Source organism: Cajanus cajan, chromosome 9, assembly GCF_000230855.2.
Source record: "Cajanus cajan strain Asha chromosome 9, NIPB_CcT2T_4, whole genome shotgun sequence".
In the NCBI taxonomy this organism is placed as follows: Eukaryota; Viridiplantae; Streptophyta; class Magnoliopsida; order Fabales; family Fabaceae; genus Cajanus; species Cajanus cajan.
In genome coordinates this window covers 255,881-275,232 of record NC_138525.1, presented here as the reverse complement: position 1 = coordinate 275,232, position 19,352 = coordinate 255,881, and the positions used below count along the sequence as shown (strand labels likewise).

Below are 19,352 nucleotides of genomic sequence, written 5' to 3'. Positions count from 1 at the left end.
ATTTTTTACTCGAATTTCGGCTTCTTTTATTTTACAACTGCCAGTTATCTCACACGGACACTCAGTAGTTTTTATTGAGGGGGTATCACCATGCTTAGCTCGTAACTCTGATGAGATTTCGTCTAAGATAGGTGACATTTGAGCTTGATTAGAAATAATCAAGTAATCTTTTGTTATGGTTATAGACCTGTTTTCAGCAATAATAAAATCGAGGCCTAAAATCATTTTTTCACCAGCAGGTTTTAAGTTGATAACATCTGCTCGTGTCATAAAAATTTTTGTTCCAAAAATATCACAATTTGTAGAGAGTTGAACCGAGAAATTCTTGATTTCTTTATTATTGATGATAACATCTCCAGACATTGTCCTTGTTTTAGTGGCTTTTTCGCTTAGGAAAATATTTTGTTTAGGGTTTAGGGTTTAGGATTTAATTTTAAAAATAAATATTAAAATATTTTATAATAAAATTTAATTTTAAAAATAAATATTTATCATGTGTTATAGATAACTTAAAACGAATAATTTTTTTTATTATTTTTTTTAAATAATTTGTAATCTTTGTTATTTAAAAAAAAAAAAAAAACTTTACGCGTGGTAAGAGAGATTGCTGAGTAAGATAGCGTGGCACTGTTATAGTTTCTGGGCAGCCGAGATCTGTTGCCGTTGCATCAAGGGAAATAAGAGTTTAGAGTTTGAAGTTTAGAACTCTGTTTTCTCAATGCACAAAAGAGTAAAGCGTAGATCTGTGTGATATACACGAAATAAATGGAATACCGGAAAATCAAAAATGAGGTGTCTGTGTTGACGAACAATTATTTATCACATTTCTTTCATCAACTGATTGATTTCTTCAATTAATAGTACAATAATGTTGATTTTGATGCATTGTTGTAGGATGAAGATAGGGATCCGGTGGTTGAGGACGTTGAAAAATCATTTTCGTTGTCAGGTGCCGGTATGCTTTTTAATCGCTTCTCTAGGTTGGATAGTTGTGTTTATGTAAAATCCATTTCGTGTTTCTACTTCCAAACGAACATTTCCCCTTTTATGTTCTCCTCTACCAGTCCCAGATAACAATTTGCCTTCCGGAGGAGAAACCAAAATTGACAGCCACAGGACGAAAGCAAAGTGGAAGCGCAAGTATGGCAGTTGACATATAATAAGTGAAATTCAATTCTTGTTTGATTTCTTGATTATTATCTCTGTTGATATAGGTCAGTTGTTACACTTGCATTGACTATTCTTACAAGTTCGCAAGCCATTCTAATCGTTTGGTCCAAGAGAGCTGGCAAGTATGAGTATAGTGTCACCACTGCTAACTTTTTGGTGAGGATATTTCACATCCTGATATCCTATTCGCTCATTCTGTTATTTTTCTTTTACTTGTTTGTACTTCATTATCTTTTATAACTTGGTGTTGATCCTTAAAACTTAACGTGTTTTATTAATTTATTTTGATTACTCTTTTGGTTATAGGTGGAGACTTTAAAATGTGCTATATCCTTGGTGGCCTTGGGAAGAATATGGAATAAAGAAGGTGTCAATGAGGACAATAGGTGATCTTCGATGACATTTATTTATTTTTATAGATATTTTAAATACTACTATGTCTGAACTACTATGCAATAATGAGGAGCAAGTCATGGAATATATTAACAGTTGATTGTATCTTTATTTATAGCTGTGAAGATTTTTAACCCAATCTTTTTGACATTTTTGGAACTGGATTAACATGACTGTTAATTGCATTTGTAAGCTCTTGGGCTTCCGTATTCCCTGAAGAAATAACCTTGGATGGTTAATTCTTAGGAAGAGACAGGTAGTTGTGTACCTTGTGAATCTGATTGACTATTTAATTCTTTGCCATATACAAATAAGCACAATTGCACTAGGTAATCAAAGCATATGGGTTATATTATCTTACAAGGTAAATTTTGAAGATAAAAACTGTCTTAATGAGATTTTGAACTGTATTCCCCATGACTGCTCCATCACTACTTTTTGATATTTTAATGTTGAAAAACAGATGAAATTCTTTTATATGGTATTATTTTATGAGTGTGAATGGGGGAGAGTGTGAACAGTGTTCTTTAAGAGAAGAGTTCATGAGGCTAGAACTTTAATGGTGTTTTGAGTAGGCAAGTGGGTTCTCTTAAGTTGTCCTGGTGGTGTTTAGGTATTTGCAACTTCATCTTTTTATTGAAGCCTTATCTTTTTCCCTTGTTGGTGTTTTATATAGAATGAATTTAAATAACTTGATGTGTATTTTTCCTTGGACCTAGGTTGACTACAACCTTGGATGAAGTTATAGTGTATCCTATTCCAGCAGCACTTTACCTTGTCAAAAATTTGCTTCAGGTTGGTGATGGCGAGTTTATGTTTGTTATAGTGGCAATGGGATTGTTCTACAACTTTGTTATTGCAACATATATGCTTTCAGAAATCTGATTGTATTTGCTTTTCAATTTTATGGCAGTATTACATCTTTGCATATGTAGATGCTCCAGGCTACCAAATATTAAAGAACTTAAATATAATTAGTACAGGTGTCCTGTACAGAATTATGCTCAAGAGAAGGTAAGTCTTTTGTTTTCTCTTATTAAAATGCAAGGAAAAAATTGTTGTCATTTCTTCTTTCATGAGAAGTGTTAGTGAAGGATCAATTCAAGTCATATCCTCTGTATGCCAAACTTTTATGTGGACAAAAATAAGCAGGAAAAGCCTCCTCCTTCCCCATCTTACTTTCACTTGTTTTATAGTTACTTGTGTTATGGAAATGTTCTATGAACATAACTAACCGCTATTAGTCTTTATATTGGATATTTAACTGTTTTAAGCCTAATGACTGAGAAATGGTACTATTTAGTTGGACTGATTACATCACCAAAATTCATGGTTCTTGAGGCTGTTTTGGATTGTGTTCTTGTTACATTTCAGATTAAGTGAGATTCAGTGGGCTGCTTTTGTTCTACTCACTGCTGGGTGCACTACAGCTCAGTTGAATTCAAAGTAAGAATAATTCACGCCTAACTTGTGGCCATCACTTGTGTATTTGTATGTTCCCATGACTGTTGTATATATGTTTTCTAATAATGAACGTGTTAATGAAATTTTTATGTACAAGTCGTAATGTAACAAATGAATCATAAATGATAGGTTGGTGTTGTAACAAGTGTGACTACTAGATCTTTGATATTACAGTAACAGCTTGTTGCTCATATCATGCAAAAGAAGTTGATGGTTCTTGACATTTGGTTCTGGGAAGTCTGTTGTACAGGGGCATTCTCTTTTTTGGATACTTCCCCTTGTCTATATCATCTTTTCACAGTAGGTGGGGAAATAAAGCTAAGGCCTAATGTGTGTCTTTTTGCTATAATAAACAAAATAAAGACAGATGGGGTTTGTGGGTTGTAATGATCTGAGAAGAGGAAAGTGAGATTGGAAAATAGTAGGGGACAATGAGTTAGCTTGAGAATTCCGGTAGCTGAAGGAGGCTTCACAGCTCTGATGCCTGGTGTGTAGAGAAACTGCCATAACAATTGTTTAGGGTGTGTGCAAAGGTAGTAGTTTTGGGATCTTTAGGTTTAGGTTGGTTGGTGGTTTTTGTGGCTGATTGAAGTTTGCCAACAATTGAATCTTGCCAGAAAAATACGCTGGCAGAGGAGATTGGAGTTTGTCGGAAGTCTCTATTTTTTATTCAATGTTGCTTACTTCATTCCATTAATTTTAATCTGAGTTATTTTTAATAATTAATTCCATCATTTTGACATTTTCCTTTTTCTTCTCCTTATGCTCCTCGACTTAAGTTGTTACTGACTTGTCAATTTTGAATTATGCCTTATATTGATGATGATTCTGTGTATATGATTATTAATTACGAATATGTCTTTAATCTTGGGGTTTTAATCATTTTTTTATATAAATTCTTTATCTTGTGTTTTATCTAAAATATTTCCTATAGTGGCCATCCTGCTATTTTCTATCTTGCTATAGTGTTCTTGTGGTCTGCCATTCTCTGTTGCTATCTGGTATTGATAACTACAACTTAAAGCTTAGTAATAGGCTAATAGCTTGAGAGGGAGTGTTAGAATATCTGCAAAGTACTTCAGGGAGATAATGATCCAAAATAGAATAGGATATGTTATTTTAAGGTGAATTGTGTTAATTTAATTTAAGGCTGTGAGAAACCTTGTCTTATTCTTGAGGATTTTATTTTGCTGTTAGAAAGTTATTTGTTCTCTTAGTTTATTAGTGTTTGGAATGTACCATGAAACCTAATTCTTAATATAAACTAAGGTGGTTCTTTGTCTTTTGTATCATATCATGATACACCATGTCAGTTTCGTGTCCTGTTAGTGTAGGTCTCTTTTCTCATCCCTTCTACCTTTTTTTTTCCTTCCCTTCTACCTTAAAATCTATAATTAAAACACTTATTTCACAAAAAAAGAAAATTATTGCAGATGTTTTACATTTTATTGATAATTATATGATATATTTTTTCTGAAATTTTTTTTATTGTGTTTTCAGTTCTGATCATGTTCTTCAAACTCCCTTTCAAGGTTGGGTGATGGCAATTGTGAGTTGATAACAGTTTTGGAGCTCTCATGTTAGGAATATAAAGTATTATAAGCTGAATTATGGCTTGAAACTGATCATGATGAACTTTTCCTTTTCAGGTCATGGCTCTCTTGAGTGGTTTTGCAGGAGTATATACTGAGGTAATTTAGTTTAGAGCAGTTACTTTAACCCCCTCGAGGTTTTATGAAATGACAATCCACTCCAATGTCCAATCTACAACCAAAATTATGCTGTGTACTATTGATCACTGTTGACTGATGGAATATGCTGCTTAAAAATTGTTTAATATTCAAACACTTTTTGTATTAAGTTCAATTTATTTAATAAGTCTATCTGAACTTATAAATGCTTGAGCTAAATTTGATTAGTCATTGGGGATGTGCCAGTGTGCTTAAATAAGGTTTTATGAGATCTTCTACTATAGCACTGAGTAACATTTCTTAGCGATGATATCAATCATGGCTTAATAATTTTCTTACATAATTTATGGCAGGCTATTATTAAAAAACGTCCTTCACGGAACATAAATGTTCAGAACTTCTGGTTGTATGTCTTTGGCATGTGCTTCAATGCTGTTGCAATGTTGGTTCAAGATTTTGATGCAGTGATGAACAAGTAATTTGATTTCTTCTTTCAGATTTCAATTTTCAGTTTGTTTTGATCTTTGCTCCTATTTTCTTGTGTTCATATTTGAAGAAAATCTTTTCATCAAAATGAATAACACTTAATATATGTTGTTTTTGATCATATAAGTCAGTAATCAGTACCAACTATTGTGAACAATCATGTTTATTTCCATTGTAGCTATAAGGCCTAAAGTGTCACATGAATAATATATGCCTTATGTCTTATATTGTCTTTATTTAGGGGATTCTTCCATGGATATTCTTTCATTACGGTTCTTATGATTTTCAACCATGCACTCAGGTAAATGACTAGCTTTATAAAATTTATTGAGGGCTGGACGTTTTTTCCTAATTACTATTCTTGTGTATCTAGTTGTTGGCAGGGGTGGAGCCAAAAGTTTAATTTAAGGGAGCCAAGACCCCAAAACATAACTTAGTTTAAAAATTTAAATTTTCACATACATAACATGCAAAAAAAATTAATATATATAACTAACATTTTGTTGAGTAAAAGAAATACATAACTGAGTACAAGAGGTATTGAATATACCATGCTTAACATTGTTCCCTAATATGTTAAAGTTTTCAAACGAACTGGTACAATTTGTATGAGGGTTCACAATTTGTTTCTTGATTTTATTCATTTTCAGTTTTACTCGTTTTCTAGTATTCCTTCCTTGAAACTTAAAGGTATGGGAGTATGGTGTTTATTTTGGATTTTATTCACTAAAATAAAAAGAAACTAAATATAATCACTAACAAATGATAAAATTATCATTTAGCAGCACGAGATTCGTACCATGGAAAATAGAGAGGGATTGAGTTAAGAATGAGATGAAGTATGAACTGAGGAAAATTTGAACTGTCAAAGAAGAAAACCCAATGGAGGTAGAGTAGGGTACTGTGTCTGAGAAGAAATAGAATAAATTACACGATAGATAAAGCATTTTTTTTCCTTTTTTGGTACATAGCTAGGGGTTGCCAATTTTTTTTGAACAGTATAAATAAATACACCTTAAAAGTTTGGGGGGTGGCCAAGGGCCGTGGATCACCCATTCCTCAAGGCCACTATTATTGGGATTTAGTTCGTTGAGATCTCACATGATTATGTATATAGCTAAAGTAGAGCTTATAAAGGCCTGGACAATTCTAACCTCACAAGCTAGCTTTTGAGGTTGAGTTAGGCCTAGTCCAAGTTCAAGGCAGGGAGGGGAATTTGTTATGCTGAGTCGACAAATCAGTTGGGAGAGGAGCAGGAATTTATTAAGGGGGCAAAAAAGAAGGTTCTTGGCATTCTATATTCAACCATTTTACCCCTAGTTTGGCTGCTTCTTCTGTTTCTTCCTGATATGAAGGTCACTTGAGATGTGGAGTATATGAGGCAAAAAGATAAAACAACAATGAGTTCTGATAGTTGATGAAACTGTGAATAAGCAAATCTCCGGAAGGGCCATGTACCAATTGCATGAAACAGGCCTTATTTCAACTTTATCTTTGGTGATTTCTACTTTCAACTGTTGTCGTTTTTAAGCTAGTTTCCTTTTACTCATCAGGTTCTTCTCTTTTCCTGTCTCTGCCTCTTTTTATGTGTCTGTTTGTATCTTTTTCACTACACAAAAAATGTGAATATCCCTCAAGTGAATGCAAGCAAAGTTTTCATTATTTTATTTTTTTTGAAGTTTTCATTTTCTTGTTAATTTTACTAGTGTGGTATCCCGTGTTTGTTTCTTTTTGCAGTGGAATTGCTGTATCAATGGTAATGAAGTTTGCTGACAACATTGTGAAAGTAAGACTTGGGTTTATGACTGTGTTATGAGACTTCTACCACTTAATTTCATCAATAGAATTTGAAACTTTCTTGAGTTTAATTAAGATTATGGAATTTTTATAGTTGGAATTATTCATATGATTAAACATGCTATATCCAAAATCACATTTTATTATTTTGTTCGTTGTTGTGATTAAACATGCATACAAAGAGAATACTTTTCTCGTTGTATTCTTTCTAGCTGTGTAGCTTCTGTTGTATGTTTCCTGTCAGTTAAAACGGCCACTCTCAGACAGTTATAACTGACTTCTATTACAACAACTGAGTCCCGAGAGTGCATATATAGACCTGTAACTCAGTGACTTGTACGTTTTATCAGATTCAATACAAAATATCTTTCTTTTCTTACAAATGTAATAGATGGTCACATGCCTTCAATACATAAATGGTGAAATGACAATAAAATTATGCTAGAAATTGTTGCATCAGAATGATTGTAGAATTTTAGATCTCACTTAATGAACTGCACGACTTTTATTCTGTACCTACTGTTTAAAATAGGAGCTGCATTATGATGAATGCTTTCATTAAATGTGATCTATGTGTTCTTATTGTTTTTCTTAGGTTTTTTCAAACCTTATGACTCCTTTATTAGCTCAAGCAAAAACCTTTGAAGTGGAATTCAAATTTGTGATTAACTTTCCAATTGGCACAGGTGTATTCTACTTCAGTTGCAATGCTTCTTACAGCAGTTGTTTCTGTGTTCCTTTTTGGCTTCCATCTCTCCCTCGCCTTCTTTCTGGGCACAGTGTAAGTTGCTGTTTATTATATCATGAATGTGCTTGCCAAGTTGCCATGTCATATATTGTGCTTTTCTTCCCATGATCCAAGTATTGCACATACATTAATACATCAAATTATACCAACAACTGAAATTAAAATGTTGAACTTTTTTTTAGTATTTTTATGGCTTTGACTCTTGATAACTTGTGTTAAATTTTGAAATGCTTCATTTTAATGTGCATTCTACGGGGCAATAGTTTTTAATGCTTCATTTTGCTGTTTCACATAAATTTCTATGTACCTTTTTCTTTTTCACTTGAATAAAAGTTTGTAAAATTATGTTTTCAGTGTTGTCTCTGTTGCAATTTATCTGCACTCTGCTGGGAAGATACAAAGATGATAACCATGACTTCTGCCTTCTATTTGTCCTACACTGGATTTTTTTTTAAGTTGTTGTTTAGCCTCAATAGCAAACGAATACATGTTAAACCTATTAGTTCATTGTAATAGTGTATATTTTGAAATCTATCTTCGTATGTATATCTCAACGTATATCTCAGCAAGGATGGAACCAGGCTTAAATTTTAATGGGGCAATAGCTGTTTCACATAACTTGTGCTAAATTTTGAAATGCTTCATTTTAATGTGCATTCCGTGGGGCGATAGCTTTTAATGCTTCATTTTGCTGTTTCGCATAAATTGCTATGTACCTTTTTCTTTTTCGTTTTCACTTGAATAAACGTTCAGTGTTGTCTCTGTTGCAATTTATCTGCACTCTGCTGGGAAGATACAAAGATGATAACCATGACTTCTGCCGTCTATTTGTCCTACACTGGATTTTTTTATTCATTGTTGTTTAGCCTCGAGAGCAAACGAATACATGTTAAATCTATTAGTTCATTGTAATAGTGTATATTTTGAAATCTATCTTCGTATGTATATCTCAACAAGGATGGAACCAGTCTTAGGTTCGATTGTCTCCGTTGCGCTTCTTGATGCGTGAGATGGAAGTTCCTGTAGAAGCTCTTGTTGAGGCTTTTGACGTTGCCCTGACCTGGCAATGAAATAACTTACCTCGCCCCATCCAAAAATTTTCAAGGGGGCGGGTGACTTTAGTTTAGGATGTGACTTTGTTTATGGAACCTTTACAAACATGAGGTTCTTTTGCATGATGTCAAAGGAAGGGCCGAGGACAACGCTTTTTCTGAACTCTGAAGTGAGTTTGTCGAGTAAGAAATATTATGTTTATCCAGTTTTTTGTTCTCTCAAGTCTCGACCCATCATTATTTAAATATGAAAACACTTTTACAGTTTAAAGACAAATTTAAATTTAGACAGATTTACTTTGGCTTGGCCTTTCTCTATGAAGTGAGACTCAGACTGTGTTTTTCCCCTTCCTTTTTCCCCCCGAAGTGAGACAATCTTGTCTGGCACCAATAAACGTAGGGCATCCATCCCAAGTTCAAGCCTAAAGCTAAACATCATTCGATAAGTGTATCTGGTTGTTGTAAGTAAGGCTGAAATATATTTTTGTCTATTTATTTATAGAATTCAATTTGGTTACGATATTTTTAAATGATATAATTTAGTCTTTAAATTCTATTACGCCATTTTCTGAATGGTCAAGACCCTCAAAGCAAGTAACATTTTTAATTCTAATATTCTAAAATTTATTTATTTGAGGACAAAATAAATGAATTAAAATTTATAATAAATGACTCAAAATTCTCTAAAAATATAATAAGAAAAATCAGATTTTCAAAGAATTATCACCATTTCAAATTTAAAAATCTGTTTGTCCTAACCTCACACTCACAAACTAACCCATTTCATTTTATCAAAATAAACTCGTTTCACCCTTTGATTTTCCCTTTCATCTTCGTTATCCTTTTATACCAGTTTGCCAAACATTGTGATCTTGTGGAATGGTGTTTAAGTAATGGTGTCATGTGATTAGAGATTTTAGAATTCAATATCCAATAATGGTTGAGAGAACTGCGAGACATTAAATCCAAAAGAAAATAAAAATCTATTTGAGTACAATCAATCACAAGATGTAATTTATGTTTTCTTGTTGCAACATTAACTCTGGAGTAATTCAATGTTATTTTTCTTTTTCTCCTTAAAAAAAGAAAGAATTTGGAAAAAAATTCATGCTCGAAGTACATGCACTTATTGAAAAAAGAAAGAAATAAGGAGGAAGAAAGAGTAACAGGTGTAACGAAATAACGAATAATATGATAAAATAGAGAGAAAAATTAGAATTTTGAAGAAAAAAAAGATAGAACATTGTTATTATTTAATAAGTGTTTTAAAAAATATTGATTCAGAAATTAATAAATATTTTTTATTTAATATTTGAAATTAGGAAATTACAGTGAGGTGTGTTAATAACAAAAATAATTTTAGCATTCTTCTGGATCTTTTGTATTTTTGGGTTTTTTCAATTAGTGGGAGGGAAAAACTCAAAAAAGAGAGTTGTTAGTTAGTGTTGCGTGGGAAGAAGATGGAAGACGGAATATGGTGAGAAATGGTTGGCTTAGGATGCATAGCGGGAGTAGGAGTTCACCCGAGCTGGCGGCATCATCGAATCCTTGCTTCTAAATCCGAAGAGGCACGCTCGTGGTCTCTGCTCCCTGCATACCGCTGCCGAATTAGGCTCAGGCTCAGGATCAGGCGTCCGCGTTGTGTGCCTGAGCCTGAGCCTGACAGTAGAGACGTTGAACCATCCACTTCTACTTCGGAACAACTAGAGTTAGAATGGAAGCTCCTAACCAGACGGATTCGAGATTCGGGAATAATATCTTCATGCTTTATCGGTCTCCTCACTGGTGTCGCTGTCGTGCTTTTCAATTATGCTGTAAGTTAACTTGCCAAAACCGATACTCTACTTTCTCTATTCATATTATATATCTGTATTGTTGCCTTATAGGTCCATGAAATTCGTGATTTCTTCTGGGATGGGATTCCCAATCGAGGCGCCTCATGGTTGAGAGAAGCGCCTATTCAGGCAACATGGGCACGAGTAGTACTAGTTCCGGCCTTTGGAGGTGTTATTGTGTCTGGGCTAAACCTCCTTCGTCAGCGTTTTGATTCCGCTGTTCAACAAGATCCTTTCCTCCAGACTCCATCTACCTACCTCAAGTCTGCATCCCGCCCTTTCTTAAAGGCCATTGCAGCTTCTGTTACTTTAGGCACCGGTAATTCCTTGGGTCCAGAGGGTCCCAGCGTCGACATTGGTACTTCCATTGCCAAGGGCCTTGCTCCTTTCTTTGACAATGGAAAGAGTTCCGCCAGAATGCTCTCCCTTCTGGCTGCTGGATCTGCTGCTGGCCTCTCCGCCGGTATCTACGTGCTACTTTTACCAATTTCATGATTTTCCTTGCTTCCCTAATTTATATTTCTTATCAGGTTTCAATGCTGCTGTTGCCGGTTGTTTTTTCGCCGTCGAGTCTGTCTTGTGGCCATCGCCTGCAGATGCATCTTTACCACTTACAAACAATACTTCCATGGTCATACTTAGTGCTGTCATAGCTTCTGTAGTTTCTGAGATTGGCCTTGGCTCTCAACCAGCCTTTAAAGTTCCCGAGTATGACTTCCGCTCCCCAAGTGGTAATTTCACATATGTACTGTTTTCACCGCTTCATTCTCTCGCTCTTGTTTATTGCTTTGCTCCTTTCGTCCTGTCAAACATATCAATACGTGAAGTGTTGCCATTTGTGTATCTGTCTTAACATGTGTACTGAATTGGTTTAACAAAGCACTTTTGACTTAACTGACTGTGCCTATCTTACAAACATTTAACTACGGATGGCTGTACCTGGTCATTTACTTACTAACTTGGTTAAATCTAGTCAAGTATAATAATACGTGGAAGCCCCTAGTAAGCTAGTCCCTTTTCTCCTCCACGAAGATTTAAGCAACCAAAGGCAAGTAAATTATCCCTTTATTAGGGTGTCAAATTGGATCATTGAATTACTTGGCATAAATTTCATAGTATGGCTATTGTACTTTTACCTATCTGCTTCAATACATAATAACAGTTCTCCGACTATGCTCATCTTGTCACTATTGTTGTCATCGTTGATTCATTGTCAGGCAAGCTAATACTAATGATTCTTCACAGCTCCACCTTTTTGACTGCCGAAAATTTTTCTTTATTACAAACATTGCTGCTGCCACTGCTATTATTTTCATTCTTGGTTCAAGAATTGTCTATACTGCTTGCAGTCAAAATCTTTTGACTACTAAATCTACAAGAGTCACAGGTGCACAGCGTCACTCCTCATGAATCTCCTGGTTTGACCATCAGAACTTCAGAAGCAGAGCAATAAATTAATGGCATTATCATACTTTTGCATGATTTTGAACTTGAAAAAAAAAAAAAAAAAAAAAAAAATCTTCTGTTGTAGTTCAGTGTGATTTCATTTGTAAAATACTGCTTATAAAAATTCAGGTTTGGTATTGTATATTCTCTATTGGTTTTTTAGTCTCTGAAACAGAAACTGAATTCTTTGTGAACATTTCTTGCTATTTTCAATCTGATGGGTAAGTTTTAAAGTTAGAGTATTCAACTTGATTTCAGAGCTCCCGCTGTATCTATTGCTGGGTATTTTATGTGGCCTGGTGTCATTGGCCCTATCTAGGTGTACATCATATATGTTGACTATTGTTGAAAATCTGCACAAGACCACTGGCATTCCAAGAGCTTCATTCCCTGTATTGGGAGGCTTATCAGTTGGGTTGATAGCATTGATATATCCTGAAATCCTCTACTGGGGTTTTGAGAATGTTGACATTTTATTAGAATCTCGGCCATTTGTTAAAGGCCTTTCCACTGACCTATTGCTTCAGCTAGTAGCTGTCAAGATAGTTGCAACTTCTCTGTGCAGGGCTTCTGGATTAGTGGGAGGGTATTATGCCCCGTCTCTCTTTATTGGTGGTGCAACTGGGATGGCTTATGGAAAATTAATTAGTTTGGCTGTTGCCGAGTCTAATCCCACAATTAATCTCTCTGTGTTGGAAGTGGCATCACCACAAGCTTATGGCCTGGTACTATTCTTTCCTTTCTGGCTATATGGTTTTTACCATTCTGTATTTTATGATTGGCATGATCGTTATTATTGGGGTTAATTATATTTTTCCAAGATGACTTCCATGGGTGTACAAATGAGCCTTTTGGCCCTTTTCCTAGAGGAACTCTCTTTTCTGTGTGTAACTAATCATGATTTTTTTACTATTTCAGAACTTTAATTCTAGATAGGGACCATAAGGTTTACTAGTTTGTTGGTAACCCTTTCTCTTCAGTTTTCTTATGTTATATTGGGAGAATCTCTTCGACATCTGTCCTGTAATCTATTCTCTAGAAGTAAATTCTTTTGTTAAATGCCTGATTAAAAGAATGATGCCCTGGGTGCAATAAATGTCATATGCATAACTTGGCAATTTAGGCTATAAATGTATTAAGGAAAATGAAAGAAGGAAAGAAATGAAAGGTACTCTCTTTCTTTTCATTCAGTTCCCTACTTTCAAGATTTTGTGAAGGAAATGGTGTAATAGAAAACAAACCATACAACCTCTAAACTTCCTAACAAATCAGTACCATCTATTCGAACCTTACTCTTTGGTGATATCATAAAGCTTATTTTTGGACAATTAGCTGGCATGAATTTCCATAAGCCTCAATTTGTAAGAAAATATCATTTGTCAATTTTATTTTCCCTGTATTTTCGGTACCTTGTAAATTTTCTGGTGTAAACTCAAACTTGTTTACTTTTCTGTTATTGCTATAATTGTTATAACTGACTAACAAATCACTTATAACAACCAGTCATCTGCCTATCTCTCTATTATAAATAGGACTCTTGTATCGAGAGTAGGCATCAATTGTACTTGTACATTCTGTAATTTCAGCTATATACAACAGAATGATATTCTCTCAAACAATTCAGTATTCCAACATCAACATGGTATCAAGAGCCTAGGGTTTTCTTTTCTCCGCTTCAACTTTTATGACGGAAAATTCAAGTCCTACATCAACTAGAGATATGATAAATAAAGAGTTTATAAGTGGTGGACAACTCTCAACTTATAAGTTGGTTTTGTAGGGTTGAGTTAAGCTTAAACTACTTTTCTAAGATGGTATCAAAATTATTATATATTCACCCTATAAAAAGGGTCACATACCATTGATACATGCACCAAGTCCAATAATGTTGAGCGTGAGGAGATGTATTGGTGAGAACACAAGTCTCGCCTATCCTAAATCATTAAAAAGGGTCACATATCATTGATACATGCACCAAGTCCAATAATGTTGAGCATGAGGAGATGTATTGGTGAGGACACAAGTCTCGCCTATCCTAAATCATTAAAAATGCCACCTACCATTTATCCACATATCAAACCTAGTAGTGTTGGATGTGAGGGAGTGTATTGGAAAAAACTTTAGTCTCACGTCATCTAAAGATATGGCAAATAAAAGGTTTATAAGTGGGAGGCAACCTTTACCTTATAAGTCGATTTTGTAGGGTTGAGTTAGCTCTAAATAAGGTTGAAAATGAGTCGAGTTGAGCCGAGCTTGACTTAGGTCGATAACATTTAGCTAAGCTCGCAACTCGACTCAAGTTTGAATTCGACATGAACCTTTTATTCCATCTTGAACTTAACTCAGTTCAAGCTTTGTTTAGCTCGTTAGTTCAAATCACATGAACTAAGACTCAATTTTATTTTTGAAATTTTTAATTTAATAACAGATTTTCGATAAAACAATTTCTTTTTTAAAGATAAAACATAACTTATTCTACTAGTTTTGCAAGATTACAAGGTATAACTCTAAAGAAATATGATCACAACTAACGTATGTATAAATTAAAACTACGCCACCTTACATAAAATAATAAACAATCTAATCCATAACCATGAAATTCTAAAGTGTTCTCCTTTTTTATTATTTACTTATAACTAGGTTTTGAAAATTATTTCAAATTTTAATAAGTTAAAATTAAATAAAAAGTTAATCATATAAATTATATATTTATATGTCGAGTTGATTTATAAACTAAACAAGTCGCACTATAAACTCAAGTTTGACTCATTTATTTATTGAGTTCAATCTTAAGCTCAAGTTCAACTCATTTGATTTATGACTAAGTTCAACGAATTAATTATCAAATCGAGTTTCAAACTATTATTAAGTTGGTTCGATTCATTATCACCCTTAAGCTCAAACCACTTCTTTAAGACAATTCAAGCTTACATATAGCATTATCCATTGCATTTGCAATTGTCAATAGTCATGGTATATAATGATGAATAATGTTACATGTACAACAAAAATTGTATAACATTACTTTTGTGTCTATCTCTCTCCATCACTTCATTTATTATGGAGAAAGATAGATACAAAAGTGATGTTGTACAATTCTTATTATACATATAGCATTATTCTATAATGATATGGCTTGAGTTTATTAGTTTTAGAACAGTCACCTATTAACATTGTTGAGACCTCACATTGATTAGAGATATAACCAATGTAGTCATTCTTACTATCCTCACTTACAAGTTAATTTTGTGAGATAAAAGTTGGAATCTTAGTCCGAAGTCCAAATTCTAAAGATGATATTAAAGTCTATTTTAGTTTTGTTATTATTTGTTTATGCTCTAGACTTCTATTCCTAAGTGTGAGGTGTTGTTATTGGGCTACTTGCATTTGGCCATGCTCCAAATGCGCAGTCTTATGTGTGAAGGGGGTGTGTTGAGATCTCACATAAGCTAGAGATATGACCAATATAGTCTTTATAAGCCTTGGGCTGTCCTTGTCGATTTTGTCTTAATAAACTTTTAGTTTAGGTTTCCAAGATTCCATAAAGGAAATGATTATATTGAACAGAATAAAGGTATTGTTTTGGGTAGTTTAATGACAAAAGTTTAGTTGATCAATAAAATATTCAGGGAGTGCATCTAGACTTTGGCTGTAACTTACGAGAGAAAGAGCATTTTCAACAACAAAGCAGTTCAAGTAAGTGATACTTCTAGACTTACGAGATACTGTAGAGGACAATAATAGTTTTCCAGGAGGCAATTCTATTAACGCTGGTTATGAAAAAGAAATTCTGCTTCTTCTGAAACATTTTGGCCGGAAGTGTTAGGGCATTGGATGAGGAAATCAATTCTTTTAGGGCGGGCCTATAGGAAATGCTAATGGTTTGCATGGTCCACAATCAATTCTTGATTCAATGGTTGTAAAGTTGGTTAATCTTTTGGAAAGGATGTATAGATAGCTTTTTCCCAAAAGACCTATAGCTATAGCACAAAGAGCAGTATCGGATTTAATATTTTCACAAAAGAAAAATATTATAATTTATAAGCTTTTACAAAATATATTATCTCATACAATATCCCTAAGTGGACCTTGCATAATCTACATCAGTGTATAGTATACCACCATAGAGAGTCTCTATCTCCGTTTACAGAGCAGCCTTCTTCTTGAGCTTCCTTTCAAATACTGAAGAATTTTCTTCACTGCCTACAAATGTCCCTCACGTAGATAATGCATGAATTGGCTATCTATGCTTACGCCATAGATGATCATATTGAAGTTCCTTTTGCAGGTTGGAATGGCTGCGACTCTTGCAGGAGTTTGTCAAGTACCACTTACTGCAGTTTTGCTTCTGTTTGAATTGACACAAGACTATAGGATTGTTCTACCACTACTTGGAGCAGTAGGTTTGTCTTCGTGGATTTCATCTGTACAGACAAAAAGAGGAGACGACAGAGGGGCAAATAAAATTGAGTTAGAAAACTCAAATTCTGCTTTACTTCCAGAAATATCTTCCGGTAGTTCTACTGAGTCATCTGCTGGTAATACCTTTGCTGAAGATGTGTCATATGTGAGTAACTTGTGTCAAGTGGAAAGTTCGCTTTGTGTAGAGGATGATAATGTTGAAACAACATATTTTGTGCGGAAAACATTTGTTTCAGAAGCCATGAAGACGAGATATGTGACGGTTTCAATGTGCACACTACTTACGGAAGTAATAGATCTCATGGTTGCTGAGAAACAGTCTTGTGCAGTAATTGTTGATATTGATGATACTTTAATCGGTTTTTTGACGCTTAGAGACATTCAAGAGTATGGTAAATTTGCCAAAGCAAGAAACAAAAAAAATAAGGTACAAGAATCCAAGTTTAATATTAATCGAATGTGAAATCTATATATTTTTTTTCAATGATGTGATATTTTGAGGCAATCTAGGTTATTTACAATTAGAAGCAAAATATTGTAAGGAGGAAAAAAATAGTCACAAAAACTTCATTGAATCTATAAATCCTAAGATAATAGGTGATGGGTATGCTATTGAAATTGTATGTTAATCATGAACTTCTGATGCCATCAGTTGCAGTTGTCGGACACTTATGATAATACATAATTGGGAAACTAAGTTCTGATACCACACACATAACTAATCATTGATTGAAAACCAGCAAGTAGGAATAAAAAATGTAGGTTCTCTGTGCTTGTAATGTGACCTGGGATGCACAAGTACAAGTTTAAAAAGTGCCTTGTGGACGAATTGCTTGAAGATATTGTATCTGCCCCCCACCCCCCCTCTCTTTTTGTATTTCTTTTGTTTCATTTGTAGATATTTGGTGGCACTATATAAGTAAAATATTCGAGGGGGAAAAAAAATTGCTGCCTATCTGGTCTCCATACAACGTAAGGATGTGACCATTTTACGATTGTTTAATCCAGCTAAATCAGTCAGAGAAATGCTTACAGTAGAATTTGGGGGGCTTTGCTAAAATCGACAGATACTACTAAAGCAAGTTCTGAAGTAAACTATTTTGTTGTTGCTTCACAAATCTGATTATTTGGTTCTTCCTCTTGCAGGAGCTTTTAGTTTCTGAATTATGCCTTTTAAATGGAGAAATATGCTGCGTGCCATGGACAGCTACGCCTGATATGGAACTTCGTTATGCTCAAATGATTATGAAGGATCGTGGACTCAATCAAGTTCCAGTTGTGAGAAATATCTATGAAAGAATATATCCAGTTGGCATAATAGACCCTGAAAGTATCAGTCTAACATGCAGGTGCTATTACTTTTTTCCAATGACTTATTTGTATCCTCTACATTCTCCTTTTAATAAACTTTGTTTTGTCATTCAGGAACGCAAATCTTTCTCAAATGTACAATATGTATTTTAATTCACATTAATTTCTTATTTCAAAAGGATTGAATTTAAAACAGTAAAGAAAAATATATCACGCTAATACAGATGGATATATACCTTGTATGTCTAGGTTTTGTTTAAACATGAAGTATCAGTAGAAAATGTAGATTAGTCAAATGCTTATAAAGATGTCAGTTGCCACTAGAGGGCAAGATTCAACTAGATGTTCCTCATAGGTTTGATGATTTGGAGTGCATTTGGAATTTATGATTTGAATTTTGAATATCTTGGAGTTCGAAGGGTAAATTTCAATGCATTTGCTGAACTGTGCTTCATGACATGGGATGCTAACCAAATGTACGACAGAATAGTGCCAAAATGTGGTTTGATCGGAAAATCATGAATTCAAACGTGGAATTCAGAGATGCAGATTCCTTAATAATAAAAAACTAGATATACTAAAATGAGTCAATGGTCTGGGAGGAAATTTAAGAAACGGAATAGGTGTAAGAAGCTTTTCAGGAGATTAGAAGCAACATTATGTTGAAAAAAACGTCGAGAGAAAAGTGGAGAATCATCCTTCATTTAAAGCATTTTGGGGTTAAAAACTAAAAAGGATATTACTATATTCTCTTCCATGCTTTTTGTTTGTATGTTATGCCTTAACGTAATTATTTGTTTTTGTTAAGTGCAGTGCTTTGGCCACCAGACAGTCCCTCAGCTAATATTCCTCGCTAGCACTTAATCACCGTTAGGAGGCTGAAGATTCTGCTTTCATGTGATATTTCTCGGTTTTCAATTATGAAACCATTTTTTAGCAATTTTCGATTATCTGCCTTTAACACGTCAAATTAAATCATGCCACGTGGTTCCGAGGTTGTACGTAAAAATAGGTTCATTATCGTTCACGTGTTTAGTTATGTTCCATGTAAGTATATAAGTAGATCACCAAGAGAGAACCCCTGTAATCTGATGATGCTACCTGAATTGTCCAATATTTAATTTGCAGGGATCAATTTGGTACTGCAATATCATAGTACTCCCATTATGACCTTGCAATTTTTAATATAAAACCTAACTTTTTCTTTGTAATTTTTAACAGAAATCTTGTAGCATTTCACCCAAGTCTATCTTTTTCCCATTACATTAGAGTTGTAACATAAGAAAAGGCAGTTACTATAAGGAAGCATAACAAGTTTTCTAAATATAAAGTTGGGAATACTCGTTGTCCAAGTCTGGCATAATTAAAAAAAATGTTTTAACAAATATTGTTTCTCATCTTTTTACACGTTTCTTGTAAAATTATTTCTACAAGGGTAGATGAGTTGGAACTAAAAGTTCTAATTTTAAAAATGTAAAATGATAGCAATACTCTTGTTAGTTCATTCAATATAATCGGTATTTTAATGTGTGTGATG

General features: G+C 34.0%; 2 protein-coding genes across 4 annotated transcripts; both read left to right on the top strand.

Moving 5' to 3' along the window:
• The first annotated feature begins 596 nt into the window (after window positions 1-596).
• Window positions 597-8,367, top strand: LOC109789936 (CMP-sialic acid transporter 4). 3 transcript variants are annotated; one of them, XM_083063109.1, is made up of 15 exons: window positions 597-792; window positions 895-955; window positions 1,071-1,140; window positions 1,215-1,326; window positions 1,477-1,556; window positions 2,283-2,358; window positions 2,477-2,577; window positions 2,938-3,009; window positions 4,528-4,576; window positions 4,677-4,718; window positions 5,072-5,193; window positions 5,446-5,505; window positions 6,942-6,990; window positions 7,688-7,782; window positions 8,104-8,367. In XM_083063109.1, the coding sequence occupies exons 1-15, from the start codon at window positions 766-768 to the stop codon at window positions 8,153-8,155; spliced, it is 1,068 nt and encodes a 355-aa protein (XP_082919235.1). In that variant the 5' UTR covers window positions 597-765; the 3' UTR covers window positions 8,156-8,367. The 3 variants fall into 3 exon arrangements, with proteins under 3 accessions (XP_082919235.1, XP_082919234.1, XP_020204583.1); XM_083063108.1 differs by having other exon boundaries at window positions 895-980; XM_020348994.3 differs by having other exon boundaries at window positions 599-792; window positions 1,065-1,140.
• A 1,824-nt stretch (window positions 8,368-10,191) lies between these two features.
• CLC-E (chloride channel E) lies at window positions 10,192-19,026 on the top strand. The gene is made up of 7 exons (XM_020348996.3): window positions 10,192-10,615; window positions 10,688-11,099; window positions 11,167-11,367; window positions 12,341-12,807; window positions 16,371-16,931; window positions 17,651-17,853; window positions 18,629-19,026. Exons 1-7 carry the CDS (start codon window positions 10,286-10,288, stop codon window positions 18,657-18,659), a joined length of 2,205 nt encoding a protein of 734 aa, XP_020204585.1. The 5' UTR covers window positions 10,192-10,285; the 3' UTR covers window positions 18,660-19,026.
• Window positions 19,027-19,352: the final 326 nt, after the last annotated feature.